This window comes from Malaclemys terrapin, chromosome 8 (assembly GCF_027887155.1).
Source record: "Malaclemys terrapin pileata isolate rMalTer1 chromosome 8, rMalTer1.hap1, whole genome shotgun sequence".
Taxonomy (NCBI): domain Eukaryota; kingdom Metazoa; phylum Chordata; order Testudines; family Emydidae; genus Malaclemys; species Malaclemys terrapin.
The window spans coordinates 20823563-20842843 of record NC_071512.1 but is presented as its reverse complement, the minus strand read 5'-3'; the positions used below and the strand labels follow the sequence as shown (position 1 = coordinate 20842843).

Sequence of the window (19281 nt, the reverse complement as noted above, 5' to 3'; positions counted from 1 at the left end):
AGTAACCGTGTTGAGTGTCTGTGGACCGACACTGACACCCTTACAGGTGAAGGGTCAGTAGCACCAAACTTCCTAGGAGCCCAACCCAAGAAGTATGCCAGGTGTCAATAGCATTTTCCTGTTTTGTGATGTAAATGATTACTATGCCTCTTGAATGGCATGGGATGGATTTGGAGGGACTCTGTTGGTTCGGCGGCCAGTACTATACTGTGACAAATCTGCGGCCACCTGTGACTTCAGAGTGTGCAGCACGGTACAGAGCATGGCCACTCAGAATTTCACAGCAGCCATAGGGAGAGAACATTCTTCCCCCTGCTTGAAACACACAGGCCCCTACCACTTGAACTCAGGAAGAATCTCCATTAGCAGCATAAGGGCTATGACTCACAGCTGAGCAGCACTGGTTCTGTGCAGTAGAGGGCAAAAGCCTACTTACACGCTGTCCAGTTTGTTCATTACAGTATGGAAGCACTACGTTGGAAGAGTCTTGACGGGTGAGGAAGGACATAGTCACAAGAAATCTCTACTAAGAGCTTTTCTTTACTGCAGTGGGTAGCTTAAGTTAGTGCACTCAAGTTACTCCACTCCAGCTAGCTACTGTGAGAGCAACCACACTGAGAAACTACATTGGAGCTACTTAGTGATTGGATTAGCAGCTGATGAGTTGTAACTCAAGCTGCTGCGTCCCTACTGCATTTCTTGCTCCAGCCTCCGCACCACCCCGGCTTCACCCCCCCCCCCCCCCATGGGCCAGCTAGCTCCAACTAGAGATTTTTTGTGTGTGGATGGGAGTCAGGTTAGGGACAAAACTAGAGTTCTACCATCAGCTAACAATGCAGTGAAATAAGCCCTAAATGTATTGCTGCCCTAAACCTCTCTAACGGACGAGGGAAGAAACACAGTGCTTTGCATTTGGATCTGGCTCTAGGAGTTTGGGGGGGTGAGGCAAGATCCCTGGTACCGTGTGTGGTACTCAGGGCCAAGTGATCTCTGGTTTCTGGTGCTGATGGGATTACTCTGGCACGCATACGTGAGGTAGTGATCACTGTCTCCTGTAGATGCAGCTGCAAGTCATTGGCATAGAGTGCTAGTCACTTGGACACTGGGATGTCTCCGTGATGGGCATAGTATAAGAGATGGAGTAGATTGCATATTTCTGCTGGGTCAGTCTCAACAAGTGTCGTCTTCTCCATTAGTAACTGTGTGTGCCTCTAATAAAAGATGAAGGAAGTATCTTTGCTTCCCTCTGAAGAAACCAAGGATTGTGCCCAAATGGGAGCATAGATAAGGGACACCCAGTTAACTCATGGGCATCTTGACATGAGCCAGATGATCACGCCCAGCATGCATAGAGCAGATCTTAATCCCGCATTTCTATACAGGGACATAGTGAAGACTCCATCTAAGTGGCCTGCTCCTGTTCCCCTCTGAGACCTGTAGTATGAGTTTAGGGACACTAGAACTTCCTAAGATGCAGCTACCCCAAGGCTATGTTTTGGCCCACTGTGGCACAGGTGAGTTTTACAAGTTGGGGATGTGGGCGTTATGAAAAGCAGGACTCCACCTGAATCCTGTAGGGAGCCATGTCTGTAGCCATCTGACTCTTGGGCACTGTCTAAGAAAGGTACCTCTAAGGGAGAATTCTTGTTACTGGTGCTGTATGTTCTACTGTGACTTCTGTCTTGTGGCTCAGTGCTTGAGGGATCTAGCCTAATACTGGGGTGTGTGCTTTATATCCCCTTTTCAGGCTTAGGTGAAGACTCCAGCAGAGACTCCTAGAGTCAAATGTAATATGTAGTAACCCCAATAAATGAGTGTAGTTTGGTGTTTTGAGGAGGGACTTTGGGAATCAAGATTCCTTGGCTCTATTCTTCGTTTAGTCACTGACTTATTGAATGACCTTAAGCAAGTCACTTAAGCTGCCTGTCTCCATTAGCCTCCATTTATAAATTGGGGAAGCATGTCTCAGGCAATATGTGAGACTTAATGTTTGTAAAGTGCTTTATGGTCTTCAACCACTTCAGGAGTTCAAGGAATATTAATTATCAAATGTATAGTTTCTGGCGATGCAAAGATCCTGCTCCAGCTGTCTCTAAAATAATAATCCCAGCTTCAGACAGTGCTCCCTGGGCGTTTAATTTCTTTGAGCGTGGGGTTGGGGGTGGGGTGGGAATCTGGGCTGAACATGCCATGAAGAGATAAAATTTGAACTGAATTCCTGATCAAATGCTAAACCCCCTCCCCCCCATTCTCAGTGCTAGACTTTGGAATCGCTTGGCTGCTTCTGATTTTTTTTCCTTTGGGATTTTCATAGTTACATCCATCCTGCTTTTCTGATGATTCTGTGGCATTTGGAGTCCGCTGAGGAAGTTCTCAGTTACTATGTGATGCTACTTCTGGTGGGTACCATTTCCAGCAGACTTAGCTAAGGTTTTCCTCATCCTTGCTGTATGCTCCCATTGAGGGGGGATGGACCTCCCTCTGGGCTGGAGGAAGGCATTTGATTCACTGTAACTTGCCAGCATGTTTCCCCTCCAGTTGCCAGAGTCATTTCTAACGTGATAGTTGAATGGCAGCGTACATTGACAGCTCTGTTACGGTTGGCCAAATGCCATTTGCATCTCTCTAGTAACTTGTCATTTTTGGCAGTTCCCTTCTTGATATATATTTTTTTTGGTCCCACTTTCCACTGTCATGTTCTTGTTTTGAGCTCCACCTGGAGGAATACAGAGGGGTGGAAGGGATTGTGTGTGTGTGATATGCATGAGGTCATATGAGAGAGTCTCTGTAGGGACAATCCTGCACTAGTCAGCGGGATGCACAAGATGACCTAATAGGTCTTTTTCCATCTCTCGCTTCTTTGATCAGTTGGAGCAGGCTTGATAGATACATAAATATCTGTTAGCTGGAAATACTGCCTCAGAGGTTTCTGTTGGCCCAATATGCCCCTCACCAGGCTTGTTCAGTAACTTTTAAGAAGTTGGTACCCCTAACTCTGTGCTCCATGGGAGGTTTGGGGGAGCCAAGTCATAGGTGTGATTGTCAGAGGGACCAGAATCTCATGTCTGTCTCGCTCCATTTTGTGTAAAGGATTATTCAGCATTCAACACACAAAGGAGCGAGAGCAAGTGGAAGGTTGGATTAGTTAGGCAAGGGTCTGGCTGAGCTCTGTTCTGTAAGGCTCACATCAGCTGTGTGACTGAGTGACTTCAACATACAATGCTCCTCTGCTTCTATATTTCAGCAAGGTCCCATTGTGCCATGGTAGCTGCCATTGCGACTTCTAAACCCTTCGCAGCCCAGCAAAATCAACATGGAGCTGGAGGGAAGACCTACTCCCCTGTCTTTGGAATGGGTAGTATATCTGAAAAGACAGAGTCTATGCTGCCTCTACTCTAGAATGGATCTGAGGCCATGAACCATCTTGAGCCTAGAGGTCTCTTCTGTTTATTCATATATAGTGTGTGAGGTGGGCATGATGCTGTGCACACACACACCATCTGTTCCTCCTCCTGGCAGGGACCTTGCCATGACTGGTGTTTTGACAGATCTCATGAGCACAGCCTAGAAGTTCCTTTGCTCTCTTATGGGTCTTGGGGTCCAATTAAGCTGTGGTGTAAGAGGGCACAACTCTCAAAGTCTTGCTTGCTTATGCCAACGCTAAATTTTTGTGCCTGAGCCTCAGACTTAATTGAAGTTTAACACCGCTGATGTATACAGCAGCCTGGATGGGAGGGTGGTGCTGACGCTTTCTAGCGATACTGGGTTGGGAGTGAGGAAGAATAAGGAATCCTTTTCTAAGAAAGAGGAACTGTCAGTTCCCAGGTTTCACAGCATCAGCTAGTTTCTCTCTCCTGTGCACACCCTGCTGTTGGCCTGGGAAAGCCTGTAAATATTTAGATCACTGGGACTGTTTCTCTTGGCTGCTGGCCATTGCACGTGGTGGTGTTGCAGCCCCCTTCTGGCTTCCTCGCTGTTTGCTCTAGTCTCCCCACCCCTCTAGGAAATGAGCAAGTTGGAATTGAGCTTTGGACTTCCCCCACCTCCTTTTTGCTGCTTAGCCCAGCTGTGCTTGTCACTCTGGGCTGGAGCACTTTGGGTGGATGCTGAGAAATAGGGGAGAGCTGGTTGCAGTCCCAGTAAGACCACTCCTTGAGGAGCCTCTGTTTCCATTGGAAAAGGGGTGGTGCTAGTTTTGATATCCTGTTTTCATAGGATCATAGAATTAGGTCTGGAGAAGACCTATTAAGTAATTCTGTCCACTTCCACACCCCAACAAGCCAGGGCAGGGCTGCCCCTACCGAACATTTTCCACTGAATCGAGTTGTCCGCTTCCCTCTCTTCTGTTCCTCGCATGGCGCTGTTAGTGACTTCACTGCGGCTGAGAATGAATCCACTCAGGCTTCTCCTTGTGGAAGCTGGGCCAGTGAATTCTGTGGACCTAGAACTTGCATCTCCTTTCCAGCACCAGCCACCTCCATTACAAAAAGCTCTTCCAGTTGGATGATGCGCACTGGGGGAAGGTGCCACACCAACACTGTTTAGCCCTAAACTGTGGGCTTTAGGGTGAGAGTTTTTTTTCCCGAAGATATTTAGGCACTTGGTGGGATTTTTCAAAAGTGCTTAAGCAGGGTAGACTCTGAACTGACGTTAATTTCAATTGGAGTTTTGCAAATCCTACTAGGTGCCTAAATACCTTTGAAAATCTGGTCTTTAGTGGCCTCATTACCATAAGGGAACAGCTGGATGCCTACTTTCTGGTCTGGTTTTCTTGTCCTCTGGGCCAGCAGGGGCTGGTATAGATAGATGCTGAGCATAGCCCATGGGAGGGGTATAAGGTAGGTTCTGAAGAGATTAACATGCATTTCTCAGCTAAGAGAATGTGTCAGCAACATGGGACCCTTGGCATAAAGGGGGAAATATTCACAAGGGAAGAGCTCTAAAGCCATCTTCCTGCTGGGAAGCTGATGAAGCAGCGTTTCCCACAGATATTTAGAATTTGCTTTTTCTGCAAATTGTTGGTTGAGCTGGGGATAGGGGGTTCCATGTAGGACTGTCCTGCTATTAAATGGAATGTGTAAACTTCAGTTATACAGATATTCCAGGAAGACTAGGACCTAAATGAAATGAGTGAAGTGGGGAGTAGGGAAAAATATTGCTATCCTCTTAATTGCAAAGCCTTCAGCGCCCTCACCCACCCAAACCTCTTGGCTTATCTCCCCTCTGAGTTTTAAATTCACTTGGGCTCTAGTAAATCTCTTTGCACGACCTGATTAACATCCCAGTGTAATAAACTGTTGACTCCAAAATAAAGGCAGGATAGGAATAAACAATGGAGGAAAAATTGGCTTTTCCTCCTGCCCCACTGGCAGGCTTTCTCCAGGCAGGCAGCCAGCAGTGATATAACGCTGTGAAATGCTATGGAATGGATGTGAGCTGGGATATTAGCAGAGCCTTCAACCTAAATGATGTCATACTGGCTGCCTTGCAGACCCTGGTGGGAAGCTAAAAGCAGCTTGGAAGTGCTCTGGAGGAGGCTTAACGCTTTATTGGCCAGAAAGATGCATGCTGTGTTCTGATTTTGTTCGAGTTGGCTCGCACTGACCAGGGAAAGGTGCTCACTGCAAGGTTCTGGCTGGAACTGAGTTGTTTGGGGAAAGCACTCTTTTCCTTTGGATGTAGGGAGAGACCTGCACAAAGGATTAGCTAGACTCTGTAAACCTATGTTGACCAATCAGAGTCCATCAAGGCCTTTAGAGCTGTCACAGATGCTGCATTCTAGGGCCACTCGGCGCTTCATGGTATCACCAGAAGTGAAACTTGGTTGCTCAAGTTCAGTGGTTCTCAACCAGGGGTACATGTACTCCTGGGGTTATGCAGAGGTCTTCCAGGGGGTACGTCAACTTATCTAGATATTTGCCTAGTTTTACAACAGGCTACATAAAACGCACTAGGGAAGTCAGTACAAACTAAAAGTTCATACAGACAATGACTTGTTTGTACTGCTCTATAGACTATACACTGAAATGTAAGTATAATATTTATATTCCAGTTGATTTATTTTATAATTATGTGGTAAAAATGAGAAAGTAAGCAATTTTTCAGTAATCGTGTGCTGTGACGCTTTTTTAAATTTTTTTGTCTGATTATATAAGGAAGTCATTTTTAAGTGCGGTAAGACTTTGGGGTACAAATCAGACTCCTGAAAGGTGTACAGTAGTCTGGAAAGGTTGAGAGCCACTGCTAGTGTAGTCCATAAATTTAGGCACTATTTTCAGTTCTGATTCCATCCAGTAAGGGGCAGAGGTGCTGATAACACGCTACCCAATTCATTACAGTGTATAAAGAGAGGAGGGAAGGCGAAGTAGGCTAAATTTTGGGTTGATCATCTGTGACTTTTCTTTAAAATGTGCTGGAGTGAAGTCCCATATCTAGAGAACAGGAGGAAGATTCCTCAGGTAGCATCTTCTTTAATCTTGATTTGAAGACATCACCCTTAAGAGTACTCAGCTCCCCTCAGTCTCCTTTATGGTCTCTTGGCTTTAGCTAGTCTTATATTGACAATCCAGCCTGAGATGCTGGATGAATTTTATTCCCAGATTGGGGTACCGTAGTATCTGGATATCCAAGCATATCTGATGGACAAAATAGTTAGGTGTTTCTTTTTCCTCTGGTCTTCGCTTCAGGTTCTAGTAGTGACATTGGATGCTGGTCAGATTGCATTCTGGAGAAATGGATGGCTGTCTCTGTGGTGAAAAATTTAAAAATGTAATGGATTATATTTTAATTCAGTTATACTTGAGCCATGTTCTTGCCAAAGCATCATCTAAAGTTTTATCGCTCCTGTTAACCTTGGTCTTCCAAAAGTTGTCCTCATCTTTTGTTGGGTGGGCTTTTGAATTTCCGGCAGCATAGTGTGAGCATATGGTGAAGTGGGGTGGGGAGGGAAGAGTGAACTTGCTTTTGGCCACGGTATCCCAAACTTTGCAATAGCAAGAACTACACTGGCACTTTGTCAGGAGCCCAAGGGTCATATTTGATTTGTGTGAAATACATAAAGTACTAAATAACAAATCATCATCTAATTCCATTATTTGTCTGCCTTCAGCCACAGCAGATGAATCAAAATTGCTTATTTTTGCATTCATTACCAATTAAAAACCTGTGGTTCATCATCGGCATCTTGAATAACCTACAATTACAGGAATTAATTACAGATTGCTTTATAGAACAGGAAGATAACTGACCTAAAACAAGTTAAAAGTAAACCAAACCTCAAGGCATTCAGAGCCATTAGAGGAAATGCAGAGCGATCTCTGAACTTGCTGGGATCATGAGAACTCAACAGGCTACAACTCTGTGCTGTACCATCCTTCCCCGGGGAATTCTGTGCCACTGCACATGCACAGAATTTATGTCCCCCACAGATTTCTTTGCTTCCCTGCAGAAAAATGAATTTCTGATGGGGAAGCAAAGGGAGGTCACAAGAGTGGTCATGCAACCTTCCCCAGCAGTATGTTTTGGATGCCCAGGGCAGCTGGCAGAGAGGTAAATCACTGTGGGACAGGAGGTGGGATTGGGGAAGACCCAGCTGGTGGCTCCTACCCTGTGCCAGGCTCCGCTACTAGTCCTGGCTGGGCTGGAGAGGACAGGACTTCCTTTTCCCCTGCACGGCATCCAGGGCCAGGTCATACCCACTCCCAGATTTCTCTCCCGGCTGCTGGCAGCTCTGCAAGCCCTTCCTCCCCCCCCAGCCCCACTTCCTGCACCTATTGCTCCTCAGTTGCAGGGAGAGGGATTCCTGTACAGGGAGCTGCTCCCCATCAGCCCAACCCCCATGCATCCAGACCCCCTCATACCCAGACCCTCCTGCTGAGCCTCCCCCCCTCCCCCCCGATGCGCCACACTCCCCCTGCACGTGGACCACCCCGATGAGCCACCGGCACCTGGATCCCTACCCTACCAAGCCCCAACCAGCTACATCTAGATCCCCCACCCCACTGAGCCCCATTCCCCCAGCATCTGGACCCCCCCCCCACTGAACCCGCCATACCCAGACCCCCCTGCCAAGCCCTATCCCCTGCACATCCAGACCACCCCCCACCTCTCAGCCCCAACCATCTTCACCTGGACCCCCCTGCAGAGTCCCGTTACTGTTGCACCCAGAACCCCCCAACAAGCCCCTGTGCATCCAGATTCCCCCACTGAGCTGCCCACACCCAGATTGTCCCCCCCTCTCCCCCCCCCAGAAACCTCTCAACCCACATCTAGATCCTTCCACATTAAGCCCCTCTACACTTTGATCCTGCCCTGCTGAGCCTGCCTGCCCACACAGAGGGGCAGGGCCCTGGGGTGTTTCTGGGGCAGGCCGGGTCCTTGTGCTGTGTTAGGATTGGGTGCAGCCTCACCGCTGAGTCCGTGTCCCAGAGGAGGTCCCACAGTGATCTCCCACCTCTGTGCAGCCAGTGGCCTGTGCTCCCCAGTGCTGTGCTGGAGCCTCCACATTTATTTGACAAATAAAATTTGCAGTATTTTGCAGAAATATTGTGTGGAGGATTTTTAATTTTTTGGCACACAATACCCTCAGGAGTAACCATCTAGTGCACTAAGAATATTCCTACATATTTTGGAGTCCATGGGAGCAAGCTTACCAGCCCAGATCAGGAGACTTGGGCTAGTGAGGCTTGTGCTAGTGCACTAAAAATCGCTGTGTAAACAGCACTTTGAAGCTATGGCTGGAGCTGGAGTTCGGGCTCCAAAGCCTAGGCAGCAGGAAGGAGGGTGTAGACGTGTCCTTTTGACCATGCTTGGTATGATGGTGTAGCTACTAACTGTTGACCTGTCTGGTGGTGGTGTGATTTTGTTTTATTTTATGTTTGATGTTTGTGATCTTACAGAACCGTTGAAATCTCTTCAGTGACTAATGCCCATGTGTGCCACTAGTGAACCATCTGGGTCACAATTATGAATTGAACATTTTGTTCTCTGTGGTGTCTTTTTGGATAAAGTATTCATTAAGCTCCATTGCAGGAAAGGACTTGAAGCACATGTTTAACTTTTTTACTTCAGTGGGACTAAAGTGTGTGCTTAAGTCCTTTATTAATAGAGATGCTTTACTGCATTGGGATCTACCAGTGGGACTCTGGGAGCTGCCCTAACTTCCAATATTGTAGGAATGGTGCAGGCTGTTCTATTGATAACACTCTTCCCTAATCTCCTTCTATGTCCCCCACAGGTGTATATAATCAAAGTCACGTGGTCCAATGGTTCCACAGAAGTCATTTATCGACGGTACAGCAAGTTCTTTGACCTGCAGGTAAGAACCTTGACATCCCTTGTGTTTTTTGATTTTTGAGGTTCCCATACAAGGACATATAGCTTATTCTACATTTTTGTATTCCTTTTTTGCATTATACAAAGATTTGTCATGTTTTAATTTAGGAGTCTAATATGTGTCTTGTGTAAATATTACATTAAAAAAAAAAAAACCCTTGAAAACCAAGCCATTGGCTAGACTGCCTTGTAGCTGAACTATGCAGCGTTGCTTATACACAGTTCCGTCAGTTCGTGAAAGTGGCTAAGAAACCACAGACAGAGGGTTAGGGAGACACTCCTTATTTTATGACAGGTGCCCTGTAGCTTCTGCATTTACCAATATTGTCTTTCTACTGCTTCCCTCATTAGATGTCTGATGTACAGAGATAATAGCTCTTACCTACCAGAAGTCCATCTAACTTTGTTCAGTCTGGGAATATCATCCTTTCAGTGTCTAAACTGCAGTTTGCACTCTCTGGCCTCTTGTTGCTATTTGGGGAGAGTTAAGGTCACTTGCTGAAATTTATCAGGACTCCAGCCTTAAAGGGAGATCATTCTAAAGACTTAACATTGCTTCTCAGTGCCTTTTCAGGAGTCTGCATTAAGACCGTAACTGGCTCCAGCCCTGTTCAGGGTGAACGTTCGCTCTGGATGAATGGAATGCTCATGTCTTTGCCTTCTCTACTGCCTTTATGTTCTTCATTGGCCAACTGTGGATGCTAAACACCATTCTTCATAATCTGTGGCTGTCTCCTTGTGACTTGGACTACGAGGTCCCTGTCCCTTTTTTTGACTGATGCAATGTCTTTCCATAGAAATTGTCAGACGAATTGAGTATTCACCCATGAAAGCTTATGCTCCAATACGTCTGTTAGTCTGTAAGGTGCCACAGGACTCTTTGCTGTTTTCCATAGCAATTGTTACCATATCCTAAATGGAGGTTTTTGGGGAGCTGACTGAATTAACAGAGATTACAGATAGGGTGTGTTTGCACTGGAGCTGGAAGGTGTGATTTCCAGCTTGGGTAGACATACCTGCACTAGCTCTGATTTAGTGCGTTACAAATAGCAGTGTAGCTTAGACAGCATGAGCAACAGGGCAACTAACCCGTCCCATTGTCCATACTGCCACAACTACACTGCTATTTGTAACACACTGAGTACATACCTAGGCTTTCGGACAGGATTGTACTCGGGGCAGCTCAGCGACAGGACGGACGGACCTTGTTGTCACAGCTACGCTCCTATTTTTAGCATGCTAGCTCAATCAGCTTTGGAAATAGGCTTAGTCTGAACGGGGAGCAGGAAAATGATTCTCAAGTGGCAGTATTTTTGTTCTGTTATAACTTTTTGGTTTTTTTTATATATAGCCATGTCCTTTGGAAGTAGAGGAGGATTGAGATAAGAACAGCCATACTGGGTCGGACCATTGGTCCAACTAGCCCAGTATCCTGGCTTCCGAAGCAGGGCCAGATTAACCAGAAGGCTGTAGCCTAAGCCCCTCCTATTTTTAGGCCCTACTGGTCAAGCAGGGGGTGCGGCCGGGACCAGGTGAGGGGGAGCAAGCTTGCTCACACAGCCGAGCTGGAGCATTCCTACCAGCAGGAAAGGCAAAGCAACCCGCCGTGGCTTGGAAAGAACTCAGGTGGCAGTGAGCCGGCAGCCTGCTGCTTCTGGTCCCTCCTGTTGGCGTCTCCCTGTGCTGCAGGAACACACTGCCAGGTATACGGTTAACACTGGTGACCGGACACTAAAAATCCGGTTACCATGGGAACCAGTGCCAGCCGTGAGTGTTGGCATTATCTCCCCACCCAGCACCTCCCCATGCCCAATTTCTCTGGAGCTCTGCTTAGCTGTCAGGAAGGGAGGAAGCTCCCTCTGTCCCTCTCCTTGGCTGAGGCTGGCAGCCAGCTCCAGGACGCTGCCTTCTGGGTCCTAGTGCCTGTCTTCTTCTATGTATGTGTGCTGGGTCCCATTTCTGGACAACTGGTGAGTGCCTGTGTGAGGGGAGGGCAGGGCAAGGGGATGGCGGGGGGGAAGAGGCAATACCAGAGCTGTAGGGTGGGAATCTTGCGCAGAACCTGCACACACTCTACCCAGCTCCAGCCAGAACTATTGCCCCTCCCATTTATAAGGAACGAATTCCCACACATTTGTAGGAAAAACAAAACATCCCATTCTGGATACCAATACTTTAACTTTTACAGTACCTTCCAGCGGGGGGGGGGCTTCAGATTTATGATGCACTGTGTTCAATACTGTATTGAACTGTACCAAAAATCAAAGAAATCCAATTTTTTTCTTTGGTGTATTCTTCTGTACTGGGATGCACAGGCAACCAAGTTCTTTCCTTATGCTCAGCCTAGTTCCACAGGCCAACACCTCTTTGTACTTTTAAGGGGTTGCAAAAGCACTGGAGGAAGCTCAACACACAGTGTTGTAGGTTTCTCCATCCCCTCTCCCTCAAGGATTTTAAATCCACTTCTTAGCAGGCTATGATAGAAAGACTGTCTGAATAGGCTAAAGGCAGGTTCTGTTCATCTGCTGGTTCTCTAGGAGTCCAAGCCATCATAAAAGTACCTCACATTTGATTTATTTTGAGTTTCATTCCAAAACTTTAAGCTAAATAAACCTAAAGTTAGTCCTCATTTTTCTGCCCCAACTCAAACTAACTTCTTTCCCAAGTGGAAAATGTTGGGTAAGTATGGAATGTGTGTGATTTGAGAAGGGAAAGAGAACACCAGCCAAGTCCTGCTGATAATTACACTTGTGTAGCCTTATCGACTTCAGGCGGAACAGATTTTTGCACAAGAATAGATTTTTTTTTTTTTTTTTTTGTGTGGTCCCTTCTGCTTTTTCACACCTGATATAAGCAGAATCTCATTCACTTTCCTCCCCTAAACTCTGAGCACTTAGGAAAAAAATAAGCAAGGTTTGCTTGATTTACACATGCAAACGAAACAGGAAGCTCTCCCTTCATTCTACACCAGACCTGATATAACAAGGCTGTCACTACAGAAGCCTTGGTTGGATTGTTCTTTTGAAAGATCCAATATGTAATTCATACTTGGGCCCTTCCCTCCCATTAGCTTTAGGCCCTTCATAACCTTAATCCGGCCCTGTTCCAAAGTGGCCAGTGCCAGATACTTCAGAGGGAATGAACAGAACAGGTAATGATCAAGTGATCCATCCCCTGTCATCTACTCCCAGATTCTGGCAGTCAGAGGCTGGGGAAATCCAGAACATGCAGTTGTGTCCCTGACCATCTTGGCTAATAGCCACTGATGAACTTATCTGATTTATTTTCTGAATCCCGTTATAGTTTTGGCCTTCATAATATCCCATGGCAATGAGTTTCATAGGTTGACTGTGCGTTGGAGCCAAACCCTGCTACAAACCCTGGTGCCAACTCTGTCCACATATCTATTCAAGGGACACCATCATAGGACCTAACCACATCAGCCACACCGTCCGGGGCTTGTTCATCTGCACATGTACCAATGTGATATATGCCATCATGTGCCAGCAGTGCCCCTCTGCCATGTACATTGGCCAAACCGGACAGTCTCTACTGAAAAGAATAAATGGACACATCTGACATCAGGAATCCTAACATTCAAAAACCAGTAGGATAACACTTCAATCTCTCTGGTCACTCAATAACAGACCTAAAAGTGGCAATTCTTCAACAAAAAAACTTCAAAAACAGACTCCAACATGAAGCTGCAGAACTGGAATTAATTTGCAAACTGGATTCCATCAGTTTAGGCCTGAATAAAGACTGGGAGTGGTTGGGTCATTACAAAAACCTAAACTTAATTTCCCCAATATTTATTTCTCCCTACTGTTACTCACACCTTCTTGACAACTGTCTGTAATGGGCCACTCTCTTACTACTTCAAAAGTTATTTTTGCTCCCTTGGTATCCTGCTGTTAATTGATTTATCTCATTAGACTGACCTCACACTTGGTAAAGCACCCCCATCCTTTCATGTATTTATACCTGCTCCTATATTTTTCACTTCATGCATCTGATGAAGTAGGTTCTAGCCCACGAAAGCTTATGCCCAAATAAATTTGGTAGTCTCTAAGGTGCCACGTTGTTTTTGCTGATACAGACTAACACAGCTACCACTCTGAAACCTTCCTTTTGTTTGTTTTTAAACCTGCTGCCTATTAATTTCTTTGGGTCAAGAAAGTGAAGGAGTAAATAGTGCTTCCTTATTCGCTTTCTCCACACCCGTCACGATTTTGTAGACCTCTAACATATCCCCTTTTAGTCCTTGCTTGTTCAAGCTGAGAAGTACCAATCTGTTTAATCTCTCCTCATACAGAAGCTGTTCCATGCCCTTAGTCATTTTTGTTGCCCTTCTCTGTACCTTTTCCAATTATAATATATCTTTTTTTTTATTGAGAGAGAGAGAGATGGGGCGACTAGAACTGCATACAGTATTCAAGGTGTGGGTGTACCATGGATTTATATAGTGGCATTATGATATTTTCTGATTTATTATATATTCTTTTTGTAAAGTTTCCTAACATTGTTAGCTTTTTTTGACTGCCATTGCACATTGAGTGGATGTTTTCAGAGAACTATCCACAGAGACTCCAAGATCTTTCTTGAGTGTAACAGCTAATTTAGACCCCATAATTTTGTATGTATAGTTGGGATTATGTTTTCCAATATTCATTACTTTGCATTTGTCACATTGAATTTCATCTGCCACTGAGTTGCCAAGTCACCCAGTTAGTGAGATCCCTTTGTAACGCTTCATGAACTGTTTTGGACTTAATTGTCTTGAGTAATTTTTTATGATCTGCAGATTTTGCCACCTCACTGTTTTACCTTTTTTCTAGATCCCAGCCACTCCCAGATGGGTGATAGGGAGCAGGACCCAGCTGGCACAACAATGGACTCCTGCAGGGGGACCTTAGAGGTCTTGTGCTCAGCTCCCTATTCCCCAGTACCTCCATTTCATGGCATTCCCAGCAGAATTAAACAGACAAATCCTGCAAATGCACAGCCGCTGGTGTAGGCAGGAGTTAAACTGTGGGCTGCTGTTTGCGTAACCAAGGAAATACCAAAGTAAATAAACAGGGAACAGCTGTCAGGCAGGAAACCATGCGCAGGAGCTCAGTCACTTCCTTCATTTCACCCTCTCGTCTTTCATTGATGCTCTAAGACCCAGCTCCCTGCTAAACCCAAGCAGATGTGGCCGTCTCCTCAACCCAGGTGGGCATGGGGTGGCATAGGAGAAGCACAGTGTCTTCAGAGTTCTCATCTGCCGATCTGTCACTGTCACCCATCTTGTTTCCCTTTTCTTTAGTAGCCTGTCTTGCATTCTTATTTGTAAACTGGATGTGAAGTAATGGTGGTGAAGGGTCACAGTCTTCCCCTGCATTGGGATCGCAACTAGAGCTGTGTGACCTCTTTCTCCCCCCAGCCCCTCCAGGGGTGAAGAACAGTGCAGTTACAAAAGTATGGGGTGGGGATAAAAGCTTGTCTTTTGGAAAGGGGAGGGAAACAAAAACTGCCTTCCCCACACACAAATAACTCCTTTTTACTTCTGCTGAATGAAGTGTGATTTTCCTTCCTTCCCTATTACCACACACACTTCCTGGTGTTCTTATTTTTAAATCCATGGTGTTGTGGAAATTGGCTTTAAAGGAGAGGAGTGGAAGACACTCTGCTAACACTGTGAAAGACATGGGTTTATGTTTCTAAGTGGGCCTAATGTTTCCTGATCCATCCCATAGTAAGACCTGTGTAATTGTTTAACTTTTGCCAGATGTTTGGGCAGAAATTTTGTTTGCTGGGTGTCTAGAACAGGTTGAATTTTTTTGGTAAAATTTCAGCAAAATAGTTTAGCTGTTTCGGAGAATGAGGCTAGGGGAAAATGTTGTTTTGTCCATACTAAAAAACTGTGGCAACCTTTTCTTTTGAAAAGCTGTTCCTCCTCTCCCACCCAACCCCCACCAATTCTTTGAGCAGCAATTTCAAATTTGGTTTGTGTGGGAGGGTGATTTGCCTTTTGCCGTCCCCAGGAAAATCCACCCAGATGTTGGCCAAGTGATAAGCCTTTGGGGGAAAAAAATCAGTTTGCACGTGTTCCGTGGAGCCTTGCTCTCGGTGGTGAGGCCTCAGATGGAGTACTGTGTCCAATTCTGGGCACTATACTTTAGGATATATGTGGACAATTGGAAGGACTCCAGAGGAGAGCCACAAAAATGATAAAAGGTTGAAAAAACCTGACCTATGAGGAAAGGTTAAAAAAACTGGGCATATTTAGTCTTGAGAGAAAAAGAGGGGGACCTGATAAGTCTTCAGATATGTTAAGGATTGTTATAAAGAGGACCGTGATCAATTGTCCTACCTTCAGCGAAGATGGAGAAGACGTAATGGACTTCATCTGCTACAAGATATTAGGAAAAACTTTCTAAGTCTTAAGGATAGTTAAGCACTGGAATAGGCTTCCATCGGAGGTTGTTTGGAATCCCCATTGCTGGAAGTTTTCAAGAGCAGGTTGGAGACACGCTTGTCAGGGATGGTGTAGGTTTACTTGGTCTTGCCTCAGCGCAGGGGGCTGGACGTGATGACTTCTCAAGGTCCCCTTCAGCCCTCCACTTCTTTGATTCCTCAGAGATTCCATCCACACTGGGCATGCTCCAGCCCAGGGCCAAACAAGACTTTTTTTTCCTGCAGTTGCAACTATGGGCTGCTGCAAGTCCAGGAACCTGAACTGAGAGCCAGGCAGCTATCTTTCCTGTTCTTTCAATGATGACCCTTCTGATGCCCAGGCAACATGGAGGAAGCTGTCTGATTCGAATACAGAGGAGACAAGAACCAGACTGGGGAAGGGCAGAGGGAAGGTATGAAGAAGGGAGGAGAGACAGATCTGACAAGGGGAAGGCGTGTGGAAGGAGAACTGGTACTACTGGCTGAGCAAAGGGTGCGGGACTGAGATTGGACGAAGAGCCTGGGGAGGGAAATTTGTTCCTCAAAGCCAATGGGGAATATGGGTAGGGTGTAGCAACTGAAGGCCAGTGTTTGGGGGAGAGACAGATCAGATAAGGGGGTTGGGGGGGAATGAGAAAAGTGAGGAGTGGAGACTGGGATAAGGAGTCAGAGGTAGAAAAGAGACAGGACTGGGATGAGGACAGGTTGGAGCTGCTGGGACTGAAAGGGGTCCTGCTTGGATGGGGGAACGGGCAGAAGAGTCTGTGCCCTCTAGAGCACATCCCCTCTGGAGCATGGCATGGAACCCAAGGTTCCTGAGTCTCACCATTCTTCTGCTGGCTGCAGGTATCTGAAACCCACTATGTGTCTCATAACCCGCTAGAGCAGATCTACACAGAGCATAGCAGTCTGCTACTGCTATCCGTTATTCCATTCGCACAAGTCCTGAGGTCTTTGTGATGAATGTAAAGGTTCAGAATAAGCTGATGTGTGAGTGAGGCCTTTAATGAACCTTTTGTTCTGTTTTCTGCTCCCATCCCAACACCACCCACTTCCTCATTCCTATAAACAAATTTCCACTGCGGTTGTGTTAGTAGCATGAATTGTTGAGAAGCACTCACTGTTATTTTCCCACCCATGAGTACAACCTATCCTGTTCTCTTCTCCCCGCCAGTAGCATGCACGGTAGCAAGGCAGATGATGCTCTGGAGGAGGAGGATTATGGTATATTCTTGGGGTACTGACAACTTCAAGGATTGGTGGTTATGTCTGGGTCTCTCCCTCTCCCAGAAAACACAACGGCACTACATGAAAGCTTCCTAAAAGAAGCTTATCAGCTTCTTTATTAGACAGGTAGACCAGTGATCCACATCTATCATGTATCTATCAAATTAAAACTTAACTAGAATTCCCCATAGGCTCAAATCTGCCTTTTTTTTGGCCAGAGGAATGGTTTTGTTAGAACATGATTGAGGTTCCTACTGTAGCACTTGGTGCACCAGATGTGAGCTATTGGGGGCAGAGGGACTGTGTTCCCAGGAAATACAGGCAACAACGCAGATGCTTGTAATGGTGCCAGTGGTATTTGGGACACTAATCAAGGTTGGCAGACATGGTGGAAACTTTAACAGGCATGAAGAATAGTAACCAGATACCTAAATGGTTGTCTTTTGTATACCAAGGCAGAAGGATTTATATCTAAATGTGCCCATGAGGAGTTCCTCCAGCACTGTGTTCTGGAGAAGCTCCAGCCCACCTTTTTTTTCCCCCCCCCCCCCCCCCCCTCCAGTTATCACGGTATTTCCATTAAATGTTGAATTATGGAGGACCCAAGGAAAACTTAATAGGGTTCTTTAAAAAGCATCTTTTGAAACTGCTGCCTCATAAGCCCTGTAGGAAGCAAGTTCACTGGTTTGAAATAGGTATTGGTTTGCATCTTGTTTCCAAGAAAACCAAGCAACTTTCCCCCTTTATTATGGATTCATGAGCACAGCCGGGGGGTCAGAAGGCTTTCATTGTTCAGGTGTAGTACTATTCTGTATAGGGCCTCCCTTCCAACATGAGTAGGTGAGATAGCGAGTCAGGGTCCTGGCCTCCTAGCAGTGAAGCAGTAGAATTTTTTTCTGTCATGCAGTTAAATGCCATGAGAAGCCAACCTGTAATTACATAGAGTAAGAAATACATACAGGGGCAGGTTATCCCATAACTTCCTGCTGCAGGGTTCTTGATACTTTAGAGGAAGCAACTCGTACTTGTTACTGCCAGAGACAGAGTACAGCACCAGATAGACCTTGGGTCTGATCCAATATGATGGCTCGTATGTATTAAGATCTAATTCAGAGGGCAAGGGAAGGAAAAGGGTTGTAGTCCAGATTGCATGCTTGATGTACAGTTAAAATGGGGGGCAAGGCTGGATAAAATTAGAAGATTTAGGCAAACTTAAAATCCTCTTGGCTCCAATATTCACTCCACTTTGTCTGCCTCAAGTGTTTTTCCTGGTTCGCTATGTGACTGTACACTTCAATCCTTTTTAAGCTCCTAACGGGAAACTTGCAAAGCTGACCCACCTGGAGCTATTTCAGCTTGGAGCAAGTATTGCAGCCTGCAGGCCAACAAATTCATATTTTAAAAAAGAGGTGGTTGAAGTGATGCCTATGCTTATGAAAGAGTTGGCCAATGGCAGTGGCCTACGCAAGTCCTCTGTACGGAAAGGCCGGATCAGCCCTCCCAAAGGGACTCTTCAGCTGTATGTAAACACATCAAGGGGAAAAAGGTATATTACATCTTTGAAAATCCATCTGCAGCATTTCAATGAAATGCTACATTAAAAGTGGCCCAGAGATGCTTTCTCGCACGGGAGGAGAGTTCTCCTTGTCATCCCATCACATGTGTTGGATTCTTGAAACAGTAAAATGAGACTTATGTTCTGGGCAGTAGCTGGAGGGAATGATATAGTGGGCAGTGCCCTTCCCCTTCCAATTCCCCTGTGTCTGTGCTACTTGTCCCTCTCATTCAATAATACTTTTGGCACCATTTGTCTGGGAATCTCATAGTACTTTACAAAGGTGGAGTAAATATTATCCCCATTTTCCAGCTGTAGAAAGTGAGGAGTACAGGTGTGAAGGGTTGTGCCCAAAGTCGAACAAGTCTCCATCAGTCAGAAAAAGAATCCAGTTCTTCTCACTCTTGGTTTCCTGCTCTAACCACTAGACCATGCCACCATCACAACTGTTAGAACAAGTGGGGCATGGTGGTGGCAGTTTATGCTGGGCTTTGGCTGAGCATTCTTAGATGCTTTGCATCAGTAGGTCTATCTTGGGGGGGAAATACATGTCTTCTCGCATCTTGAAACTGCTAATAGACTCTTTCAGTAGCATAGTTTGGAAGGAGGAAAATAATTTTATATTTCACCAGTTCATTCCCCCCCCCCCTCCCCTGCCCCCAGGGTTTATTGAATTCAACTAAATTGCAGACTGTCAAGTCAGAGTATTGCCATTTGTGCAGTGTGTG

General features: G+C 45.9%; 1 protein-coding gene across 2 annotated transcripts in view; it reads left to right on the top strand.

Annotated features, from left to right (window-relative positions):
- Positions 1–19281, top strand: part of SH3PXD2B (SH3 and PX domains 2B) — a 127793-nt gene that overhangs the window by 10858 nt on the left and 97654 nt on the right. For both annotated transcript variants that reach the window (XM_054038117.1, XM_054038115.1), the window contains exon 2: positions 9236–9316. In XM_054038117.1, the coding sequence (XP_053894092.1) occupies positions 9236–9316 (81 nt within the window). The remainder of the gene's footprint in view (positions 1–9235; positions 9317–19281) is intronic.